Source organism: Corvus cornix, chromosome 2 (assembly GCF_000738735.6).
Source record: "Corvus cornix cornix isolate S_Up_H32 chromosome 2, ASM73873v5, whole genome shotgun sequence".
Taxonomy (NCBI): domain Eukaryota; kingdom Metazoa; phylum Chordata; class Aves; order Passeriformes; family Corvidae; genus Corvus; species Corvus cornix.
In genome coordinates, this window is record NC_046333.1 from 83057086 (window position 1) to 83069375 (window position 12290).

At 37.5% G+C, this 12290-nt stretch overlaps 1 protein-coding gene across 1 annotated transcript in view; it reads left to right on the forward strand.

Moving 5' to 3' along the window:
- Window positions 1–10776, forward strand: part of ABCA13 (ATP binding cassette subfamily A member 13) — a 179807-nt gene extending 169031 nt beyond the window's left edge. Inside the window, exons 53-55 of the mRNA XM_039549863.1 lie at window positions 1402–1507; window positions 2357–2494; window positions 3984–10776. Of these exons, the coding sequence (XP_039405797.1) occupies window positions 1402–1507; window positions 2357–2494; window positions 3984–4073 (334 nt within the window). The 3' untranslated portion in view covers window positions 4074–10776. The remainder of the gene's footprint in view (window positions 1–1401; window positions 1508–2356; window positions 2495–3983) is intronic.
- Window positions 10777–12290: the final 1514 nt, after the last annotated feature.

The following is a 12290-nucleotide window of genomic DNA, read 5'->3' on the forward strand; positions in this document are numbered from 1 at the left end:
TATTACCTTTTGATTGATAATCTGTAGACATTCTTTTATGTATTGGAATAGGGCAACATTGTAGAGTGTGCTGTGATATATCCTCTGCTTTGATGACATGAAAATGTGCCTCTCACCAGTCAGACCCAATTAACCCAGCTGCTGCCCTGAATCATGAGTTGTACACAGGAAAGACACAGTAGAGGAGGGTTTTGGCACAAGGGTGTATTACAGAGGTAATCATTAGGAACCAAACCACTGGAATAAAGGATTTGGCAATGAGTGATTGAGACACTGGAGAATGAAGAAAAGGGAGTTATGCTGGAATGAAGGATGTGGGAGTGGTGGTCAGTGGGAAGACAGAGGAAGTGACAGGTTTCTGGGGGGACATGGGCAGTGCTGCCCAAGCTCCCTGTCCCCCATTCAGCTCTGCCTTTCCATTGCTCACTGGCAACAGGGAACAGCAGGGGCAGTGGAAAGCTCTTCTGATGCGGCTCCTGCTGGTGTTTTTCCCTAGCAATTAACCAAGAAGGAGAGCCCAAAGGAAGGAGGACATGTAGCTGCAAAGGAGGGAAAGGGTGCAGCACAACCCTTTTTTGCTCCATGCCTCTACTCAGCTCTGCCCATGCACCCCAGTCTGGGGACTGGTGCAGCACAACGTCCATTGCTTAAGAAATGTGCATGAGAACATGGCTGTCATTTCAATGTTCACTGGTTTATTGCAACTTTCCCAAATAACTATCAGCAGTGAGTAAAGCTAATAAAAAAGATAGTGTTGGTTAGACTGCCTGTACTTAACTTTTATCACATTTGTGTTGAGAAAGAGAAGTTAATTTCTTAAATTATTCTGAGAGAGATTGAATGGTCATAGAGCCAAAGAAAATTTGTTAACTTTGCTGTATCCCTAAATATCCCTACACTTGCCTTTGCATATCTGTAAAACACTGTTGTACTCACACTGCTGAAACTTGCTTTTGGACACACAGTTTTGTTAACAGATTTGAAAAATAGTGATACACACCCATTTTTCTCATTAGAAAAGTCAAAGGATTTTTTTTTCTTTTTCTGTATATGATTGGTAATCTTCATAGCTTTATACTGACCACTCAAAGCAACAAAGCAATTAAAGCATAGTTTACTTAACAGAAGTACCTTAAGTAACTTAACATCAAGTATATTGGATAGTGAAACACACTGTAGTAACTAAAATTAGGCATAACACATTTTTTGTCTCTGTTATCATTAATTTAACAACTTTCTCATTGGAATTCTGTAGGTCAATAGTATAATAGTAAAATCACAATGATAATGCAGTAGGCATACATGATATTTGATATAATCACAGGAAAATCAATTGAACCAAATGTTCTTCTTGTCTTCATGGCATCTTCTTGGATTTATGTTTCTGTGTCTCATTCCCAGGTTTGGAGATGGTTATTCTGTCAAGGTTTGGCTTAGCAAAGAAATAAGTTATGGAAGAATGATTTTGGATTGTCTACAACTGCACTTTCCCGGAACACGGTTTAAGGTACAGCTAAAACTCCTTGTTGTAGTATATGGCAGGATTAATTTGGGGCTGGTAAGAACAATATGTACATGTTTGGATATTTACACGTTTGGATATAAAGTACATATAAATATCCCTTTTATTTTTCTATTAGGCATTTCATAAAAATTGGACTTGTGATGCCATACAGGCATTTAGGCAACATAAATAGAAAGGCCTTTTCTCTGAGTGGAAATTTCCTTTTGCTTTTATTATTGATGAAGTTGAACTCAAATTTGTATTCACCTGAAGTAGGACTATAGTGTACTCACTGAGAGTATTTGCTTTGATTACTTTCTGATAAGGTCCAGAGTTGATAAGTCTCAGCCTTTACTGAGATTCTTTGATTTAATACAAAGCCTTATAAAAGACATGTAGCAATTACATTTCCATAAATACTCTCAAAGTCTTTAACTGTGCTTAGGAAAAGAATCATGAAAAGCAATATCTATCTTAGATATGAACATCTTTGTGTATATGTTTATGAGTCTGTATTGAGCTCAGACAGCTGTGTGTCTGTATATGCTCAGCCTTTTCCCAGACTGCATCGTAGCAGCACTAGTCTGTTGGATTAAAATTTCCCTAAAGTTTTATTTCTTTTATGAGATTAACAAGCTGTCACTTCAGAATACACACAAAATCTGTGCTCTCAGTATGAACTGTTCTTTGTGCTATGAATGTAGACAAAATATGTTCTCTTTTAAAAGCTCGTATTTTCCATATTAATCTGCAATGAGAGCCTACTGAAGTTAGACTGATTATAAGCAAGTGCAGCTTCATCACAATGTGCATTCACTTTTATCTGGTTTTATAATCTTTGCTTGTTTTCAGGGGCAACATCTTAATCTGCTCGAATACCACGTACCACAAAGTCAGGGATGCTTAGCAGAGCTCTTCCGAGTCCTAGAGAATAACAAAGCTTTTCTCCAAATCAAACACTACTCCATTAGCCAAACCACATTAGAGCAGGTATTTTATTAATTTTCTTTGTTTTATTCCTAGCCCCCATACTTTCTCAGCCACTATGCCTTTTTTCTGTTGTTGTCTAAACGTGCTGTGTATTATGTTTATTGATGTAGTAGAATACTCTACCATTTGCTGAGCCACCTGAATATATGCAATACTCCAGCAGTTCCAGGCCATCTCAGGTCACACAGTAATTCCATGTCTCACACTGCTTTTATACTGGAGGTGAGCTAGTAAAAGCATCACAGCAAGCCACACACTTGTAGTGTGCACAAGCATAATCTGTGCTTAGATGCATCTGGTTGGATGACAAGGAGGGACTGTGAACTGCCACCTCCACAATCCAAAAGCTGGGATCTTACTAATGTCCTTGAACAGGCTGAACCAGTCTCTGTAAATAGTGGTAAACTTTAAACTTTCAGAACATTTTCCTTTGAGAATTTTAAGTGCACAGACAGAAGAGATCTGACTGCTAAAGACCATGAAATCCTATTGTGAGAAAAGGAAGAACACATTGATGGCAAGCATGGGATTTCTGGGTGATCGTGATGTGTTACAGCATCTTCATATGCAACTGCTTGTTATTCATTCTGCAAACTGAGAGTTACATCTAGTCAAAATATTAATTTTGTATGATTGATGGTGTGAACTTGTTCCTTTTTCCCATGTGCAAATCATTATTGAAGTATTCTCCTCTGAGCTGGACTACTAACTACTTGCAAATGATCTATTCGCTGAATGACTGCATGTAAGATAATTTCAGCCTATTTCTTCAGGCATTGTTCACTCAGGTTTACTTTGTCTCCATTTTTCACAGTGATGCATCACCTCAGACACCTACCACTGCTTCTTCTCCCTGACTGTCAGTCAGTTTTAAACAGGAAAATAGTTCTTCACAGTAACAAACACACTTATAATGCACCCCAAGTTTGTTTGCACATGAAGAGGATCATTTGAATAAAGAAGAGCCTTTTTTCCCTCTACATTCCTTGCTGTCAAATAGTTGTGTGATTAAAACTGAAACAAGTATTTCTGTAGTAAGATCTGTGTTTAAAAAAAACCAAAAAAATTCAAGGAGGCACATTAGTTGTTGAATCAGAAGTATGCTTTCACCTTGAAACATTTGCACCCTCATCTGTGATATTTATTGGCAGAAACAACAGACTCAGATTCTTTAGGTGTGTCATTCAAAGACAATTAAAACCATTGTTTCCCATTTAATTGTGCATAAAATGTAATTTTCATATCTCAGTAACTCATTTTACCATAACTTTTATCATCTATCAACCCCTGTCTTAGCTGGAGAGGGCAAGAGGGATTATGTCTAGAATTTGTAAAACAGGTTTTTAGAGGGCTTCCCTCAACATGTGTTATTAATTATTTTGTCAAAAAAGCTTAGAAGAGCAGCTAAAAAATATCATCACCTATATCACCAAAGTCTGGATTCAAGTACTGTTGTTTTGAAAATTCTACTTTTTATCATTTCTTACAGGTATTCATTAATTTTGCTACCCAACAACAAAGAGTCTCGCATTCTTCACAAGGATCTCCTGTTGTTCATCATGGTCATGTCCCAGTCTAGGCTCAGAATGGGATACAGCTTCAACATAACACCTGTGTGTGTGTGTGAGTTTGATCATATATACACACAAGTTACATGCAATAACTTTTCAAATGTGAACAATTCGTGTATAAGAAACAAATAGTAGAAGCAGAGGTGAGTAGTCCTCTGTAGGCTAGAAGGAATGGTACTAGCTCTTGTTTAAGCAAGAAACTGATTATATGCAGACCAAAAATCTGCCAAAAATAATCCTTTCTTAATGTAACTGAAATTTAAAAATACAAAAGATTTAATTAATGTAGGAAAAAAAAAGGCTGATCTGAAATGTCTGTGCATAGTAGTTTTTTTTTGGTGGTGGCTCTGCATTCATTTGACTATAGTACTTTCTTGCATGCACACTTAATATCTAATTTTTACATGATAAGGCAAGAAAAAACAATTGAATGGTAGCAATAGCTTGACTATCACCCAATATTTTTATTTAATCACACAAATTGAGAGCCTTTCGACTTCCCTGTTAATTCAGTTCTGTGTTATGACAAGCTAAATTAGCCTTTTTATTGCATAAAGAATGCACTGTATTCCATAAGGCCTTATGCTAAAGAGGTTATTAGTGTACTAACTTAGTCTGCCTCCCAGTTATCTTAAGTAAATTTAACAAGTTTCCATAAATCATACTTGACAATGATCTTTCCCCTAAGCCTGCGGATTGCTGCTGGAAGTATTCTGAAGTACCTTTTTAATGACCTATTTTGTTTTTCTCATCTTTTTGTTTCCTTTTCTTTCAAAAAGAATGACAAAATGCTGTTTAATGGGAATGTTAAAGGAAAAGAAGGTAAACTTTCAGAGAGTGACCAATAAACTTCTCAATAAATATGTATTATGTTAGATACTTCAGACAAGGCCACAGTTTTCAGCCTGTACTTGTGTAAAATAAGTATAGGCTGAATATGAAAATTTAATGAATAAAAAGTCCTTGCATATTGTGCCTGGAGAAAAAAAAAGTATGACTCCTTTTTTTAGTAAGTGACTGTCTCATCCAAAACAAGTCTTTGAAACTCTTATGATATTAGCTCATGCCACTTTTATTGGACTATGCTGTCAAATAACAAACTGTAGAACCAGTGACTTAGAAGTTAATTGCTGCAATATGATTTTGGGTGGTCAGGGGAGAGGGAAGTTCACTTGGAGATGGAAGAATTTGATTTTAAATGGCCAATGTTGCAGTGCTGATGCTGTAATTCCCTTCTGTACAATGACGAAATATTAAAAAATATATGTTTGTGTTTTAGGCTTTGCAAGCTGACTCAAAAGACTGTTTATTGAGGCTTGATTTGTTCATGTTACTTTGGCCCATTACGCTTTTTTGAAAATCAGGAATTCAGGTTGCCTATTTCTATGAAGATGAAATTAAGTCCTTGAAAAATAAATAAAACCCTGAAGATTTACAAGCTTTTTCTGCATGTACATATGGGTCAGAGTGAGTGAGCTTATGAAAGTGCTTTATCATGAGAATGGCTTGGTATATACAGCCTGCTGCATAATATCAGAACTCTGCCAAGCTGCTGAAGATCCAAAGCACCTCGGAACCATTAAATCCCAACAGCCACCACCCTGGTAGAAATGCCACAGCACAATGGGATGTCCATATTTGATGTCAAAACAGTTATCTTTAATTTCTGCATGAGGCTAGGAGTGGAAGGTTTCTAAGGTCCCCAATTGGAACAAAAAAAGGTCAATTTTACAAAGCAGGGTGTGAAAGAAGTAGGGGACATGAAGGAAAAAAGAAGGCAGAGGCAGGAAACTTGGGCAGATACAGAAGTAAGCCATAATTGAAGTATCCTGCTTAATTACACCACCTCAGGATGGAAGAAACTGAGCGTTCAAGGAGCAGCCAAGGATCTCTGAGTCATAGTCTGAAACCACTCCACTGAAGAACATTTCTGTAGCTCTTACTCAGCTGAAAAACGATAGAAGGGAAGGTGTGGCAGTCATGTGCACAGTAGATTTTATTTTTGTGGTGGCTCTGCAAAGGGCTTCAGGCTTTTTTTTTTTATTTTTTGCTGGTATGGCTACACCTGTAGATTGCTGATATTATGACTGATTGATTTTCTTTGGGTTTTGTTTTGTTTTTATAAACTAATATCTCTGTCTCAACCCTCACAAGTCCTTAAAAAAATGTAATGTACTCAAGGAAATTTAGGGATTTTGCAAAGGAGATGGTGCCAGTCCTTGCAGTGTGAGGCAGTTGACCCAAAAGGTGTGATTTGTATGAAATTGTGAAAAGAGTCCTTATTCCTGCTGGGGAAGGGTGTCAGGCAGTTGAATTAATAAAACAATCCTGTGGTTTGCTTTGACCAAGGGAAACATAAAAGCATACACGACTCACTGTGGTGAGACTGAAAAATGGTAGCCTAGCTGAATGCTCAGATAGGGGAGCTTCTTCAAAGCTTGGCTGTGTAAGACTAATTAAATGTAACTTTTTTCTGATTAAAATATGAAAGATTATATTAGTTTAATAGATGAATACAGTAAATAAGGTTTGCTTCAGATTGATGGTTGAGTAAATTCAGTTAACAGGGTTTTTCTTTTTTTAATTACTTCATATGCATCTCAGGAGACCCAATTTAATTCAGGCAAGTAGCAAACAACGTCTGTCTACCAATCCTTTATGGGTGAAGAAGGTCAAAATCTAATTGAGTGCCAGTGTACCAGGTTCTGTCTCAGAGGATATTTTCCCTTTCTTTAACTTGTGGCATTCCTAAAGTATGCAAGTTTCAACAAAAGTATTTTGAAGATTTTTGTTTCATTTATTTATTTATTTATCAAAATAAATCACTAAACTAGGAGTCTGGACAGAAAAGGTCAATTATACATTCATGATGAAAGAATCCTTGAATTCGTAATTAGTGGAGAAATATCTCTTCTTTTAACACCTCTGGATTCGGAATCAAACACAGCTGAGGATTTTAAACAATACCTCTCTTGTGTGATTCTTGTTAGGAAAATTTCACTTTATTTCAGCTGGAAATTTCTCTGACTATGAAAGTAAGCCCTTTACCCTGAATGATAAACTAGAATTAAGCTCAAAATTACAAAATTGACTGAATATCTGAAATACTCAACACTAAAGCTGGGGAGATGATATTCATACTTTTAAGGGACTATTCCACAGCCTAAGTCAAAAGAAGGGCTTTGGCCATCCTTTGAGCAGATTGTTTCAGGCCCTCTTTTAATTTTTATACAGTAATAGAATGATGTGACCTAAAATAAACACTAAGAGTGAACTTTAAACTAAAGTATCACATTGTGATACTTTGGTTTAAAGTTCACTCTTAGTGTTTGGGGTGGAGTGGTGTTAGTAGTACTGGACAGAATGGCAAAACTCACAAAGTGTCACTTTGAATATGGCTCCATATTAAATTTCTGTACGGATTTTTCTTCTGGAAAGAACTTATTTCTCTAGTTTGGTTCAGTCGTGACCAGAGATGATAAATTTTGTCCAGGGTAGTGCAAGACGTATAATATAATTTTCAGCAGAGGAATTGGGAATTGGGCCTTTTGAGCTTGCTTGTCCTTCTGAAATTTGAATGACTGGGGTCTAAAATCACATAAATTTGGAAGCTGAACCTGACTCTTACTGGAACTGCCCAACTCCTAGATCTGTCTAAAACCAATTTAGGTAAGGATATTGCTTTCCTGGTCTTTTCCTAGTAAATAGTAAAGCTGACACTTTCTTTGATTCAGTTTAATATGATCTAATCTTTTTATTGTCAGCACTTTCAATTTTTCTTTCTTAAGAATAGGGAGATCAAAGCTAGCAGCAAAAAGATCTTACTTGAAATGATTGAGAGCTGACTAGCTCAGACCTACAACAGCTAAAGAGAAAATGTTTCCTGAGTTGTGTATTAGATCCTTACATTACAGGTAGAACTGATGGTGTTGCAGGTGCGATAGGAGTGGGAAGCAGGTACTGAGCAGAAATCACAGCTGTCTCATTCTTGCACAGAAAGCAGCAATCTGCTGCTATCCACGGGCCAGGTACTGCTGAATGTTTTAGCAGATGAATCCTCCATGCTGAAAAATGATACGGATCACTGAAAGAAATCAAAGCATCTTTCTTCGTTATTAAATTTTTCTATCACACTGTAATATTGTTCCAGTAGTGCCTTCATGCTTATTGTTACATGGAACTATGTTCTGGGATAAATTCTGGCTCCTTTCACAATGGCCCTGTAAAAGCCATGATCAGAGTCTGCACTGTAGAGGTGTATGCACATCTTTAGCTTATGGTAAAGGTTCATATCTGCTTTCTACTATATACAAATGGAGAAAAAGGGAAATATAAGCTATAGAACCAAAAGTCGATAGGTGAGATTTCCATGTGCAACTGATTTATTCTGATGCCTGAGGTGGCCACCTAAAACACAGAGAATAGACAAGAGTAAGAGAATAAAAGTAGGTATTTATTTGAAAAGCCTTCAAAGGTACACCCTGGGCAGTCAAAAGGCTATATTCAAGATGGACCCTAGATCCTGGGTTCTTCACACTTTTATAAGTTTGGTTCATTTGCATATCAGGATTAATTCTCCAATTATAACCTCTGTTTATGATGTAATTACCCCAAGTTTGCCCCCCCTTCAGAGGCTTTTAGTTTACACGTTTTGGGGCTTGGTGTCCTTGATGTGGAAACCTAGAGAGGCTTGTTATGTCTAACCAGCATGAGAGAACAGCAGCTAACAGGCCACAAGAAACTTCAGAGTTACACACTAGGCAGTACAGGATTTGAAAAATATAAAAGTTGAAACCTAAGGCATCAATTCCAGCTACAGAACATCATACATACATAATTTTGCTGCCTGTGCGTGCCATGGGCAAGTTGAAGAAGTGCCTTGGGATTAACTGGCTATGAGGCGCCCAGCAGAAAAAGGTGGGATCCTCTAACATGCAGTGATGTAAGGTAAGATCAAACGGGAGTCCTTTCACCCTCTTATTGTGCAATAAATGCTGGCTAATAGCAAAGTGTAGTCCATAATTCAAGAAAAGTATCAGAAACACTTTCATCCTTATCTTGTGCTGAAACAGACAAATGCAAACTTTATTCTGTATATCATTTTTATACCACTCTTAATTCCTGTTCTACTTACCTTCTTATATGCAAGAACCAGACCCCCAAAAAACCTCAGTGCTTCCCTCAGACTAAAATATTTTGAAATGTGATTCACCTTCCACAAAATGTGAAAGCTTGTGGCATTTTTTTTTTTACCTTAGATTTTATTGAGAACTGGTTCTTAAGACTTTAATAATTATAGCTGAAGATGTGAGTGAAGGAGCATGTGACATTTATGCCGAATCAAATGGAATATGCATGTAATGTTCTAGCTGAGAAGTTGTAGTCATCTGATACTTTGTAGCTAATGATAATTGTCTAATAAGAAGAACCTGAAATTCTTTTCTTAGAAGTCTGTTATTATAAATAATTCTGCTAGCAATGTGTGAATACAAAATAGATTGAATCTAGCTAAGAGAGTATTCTCAGTATGTGAAAGGTAAGAATCAAGGTCATACACAGCATGTTGAAGTGTTGTGTTGTTGGGGTTTATTTTCCCTTTCAGTGTTAACTATGTGATTAGAAGTGGCACTTGTCAGTGGCCAACTACCCTCTGAAAATGTTTATTTATGGCCCAGAGCTGAGGCTGTTTACATTCTGGTCATTTAGTAGTCTCTTTTTCTTTTTTACTACCTGCATGTTTTAGATGAACTGGTAATAAAAGTTAATGCATAAAATTATAGAAGCCTTTGCAAGCTGTGCAATTAAAAATAGATTTTCTGGATGTCCAGCAACTGGGTAACATCGAAGTATTTAAGTATTTCTATATAAAAAATGTTTAGTAAATTTTGAAAATAGCCCTTGCGGAAATGTTTTAAAAATTATTGAGTTGTTCTTTGCATGTACTATATAGGCTTCTACCTTAAATCTAAGTGCAAATAAAGGTGTCCATAATTATGTGTTTCTAATTGTGAGATGGATAGATTTAGCTTTAACCCACAACCTTCAGCTGAGAATAGCAGGACCACTGAAGATCTACTCTGTGTCTGAACTCAGGGATGGAGACTGACAGCAGACTCTGTGACTCTGCACCTGAAGGGTGCATGTCTCTGCAAAGTGTGAAGAGCCCTCTTTTTAACCACTTCAAGGTATTGACTGCAGGAAGAACTGAAAAGCTTCTTGTTGAGAGCCTTGCTCCCTTATGAATACCTGTGGCTGCACATATATAGATGTAGCAGAGAAACTGCCATAAATTTTCAGGAAGGACAAGATTTTGTCTGGACCAAGGTTGCATTTACTAGGACTTTGCTCAAGATTATTCTTTTAGTAGACTTTAGTATTCTTCTTAGTTATCAATCAGTGTTTTCAGGCTTTGGCTTTTACCCCATGCTGTCAAGAGACAGCTGACTTCATTTTTTCGTACTATGTGTTACACAGGTCTTTAAATAGACCCCAGCTGAAATAGTCTCAGCATCTGAGGAAAATGTTTGCCTTGGTAGATGTTTTCCCTTTTGCTCACTATATTGGTTACCAGATCCTGGATGTGAAAAGCTTCCCCAAAATTGTCACTTTAGGGAGTACTGAAGAGCTGGGAATTTTTCTGTTTCACTTCTGCTAAATCATCAGAGCATTTTCTCTAAATAAATAAATAAACTCTCAGAGGGTTCAAAGATACTGATGATGTCTTGCTTATATCCTGCTCAGCACCAGATCTCACACTTGCTCTTATCTGGCATCTTAGAATCATAGAATGGTTTGGAAGGGACCTTAAATATCATCTAGCTCCAACCCCCTGCCATGGACAGGGACACCTTCCACTAGACCAGGTGCCTCAGAGCCCCATCCAACCTAGCCTTGAACACCTGCTGGGATGGGGCATCCATGGCTTCTTTGGGCAACCTGTTCCAGTGCCTCACCACCTTCACAGAAAAGAATTTCTTCCTAATACCTAATCTAAACCTATTCTTTCAGTCTGAAACCATTCCCTCTTGGCCATCATTACAGTTCCTGATGAAGAGCAGACCTTTGTAGGCCCCTTGTAGGGCTCCTTCAGATACTGGAAGGTTTCTATGAGGTCTCCACACACTTTTTCTCCAGGCTGAAGAGCCACAACTTTCTCAGCCCATCTTTGTAGGGGAGATTCTCTAGTCCTCTTATCAACTTTGTTGGTGTCCTCTAGACTTGCTTCAACAGTTCCATGTCTTCCATCAGAAGGTGCATCAGTAGGTGCCAGGTGAAAAACACCAAGTTCAGGAAGACCTTATAGAAAACAGACATTTCTGTACCATTTCCAAAAATATGTGTATGAGGGTCTATGTATTAAAGAATGTTTCCTAGCAGCTGTGTTCACAAGAACAGCAACTGTTTAAAACATTAGATAATAATCAAGAAGTCAATTTTTGAGTCTATTTGAGCCAACATTCGATATTCAAGGGTGGGAATGAGATTTTCTCTATGTGCCTAATCAGTACTGGGGTTCGAACACGCTTCTTCAATAATTGCAGAAAGCTATGGAGGGCTTTTCGGTAACTAATTTTCATTGTCTCTACAAATTAGAGTTTTATTTGGTTTCATGGGCTAGGGAAAAATATCCGCTTGGCTGCCAGTCTTTCTTCATGTCATTTTGAAAGTGGTGAAAAATGTGGATGTCTCACAGAGAGGTTCTTGTTGACACGATCAAGGTTCCCAATAGTAAAAGAGTCTCAAAATAAATGGTCAGGTTTTAGGGCTTTTTCAATGAGTCCAAACAGTGTTGGGATATCTATACAATTATTTTTTTCTGTTCAATTTTTTAATCTTCTGATACTGGTATAGGTGGGGCTGCAGTTGCCAGTCTGACTGGTGTCCTCAGGTCCACTCTTTCCTTTTGAACTGAATGGGGCATGGAGACATGTACAGAATGCTGCAAGGTGACCCCAGTTGCTGAAGTTCCTGCCTCTGTTGCCATGGAGCATATAAAACAGTTATGACACTGATTTAGATCACAGTAATATAAAGTGACATAAAAGCAAATAGTACATTTACATGTTGCCCTTTGGCATTAATGAAGCCCAGAATGGGTGCAGCAGTCCAAGTCAATTATGTTACGAAGGTAAAGTTGGATGGCAAGAACCATCTCAAAGACAATACCTGCCCAGAAAAGCCACTATGCTAGGCGTAAAATTTTCGTCAAACATATTGTATTCTAT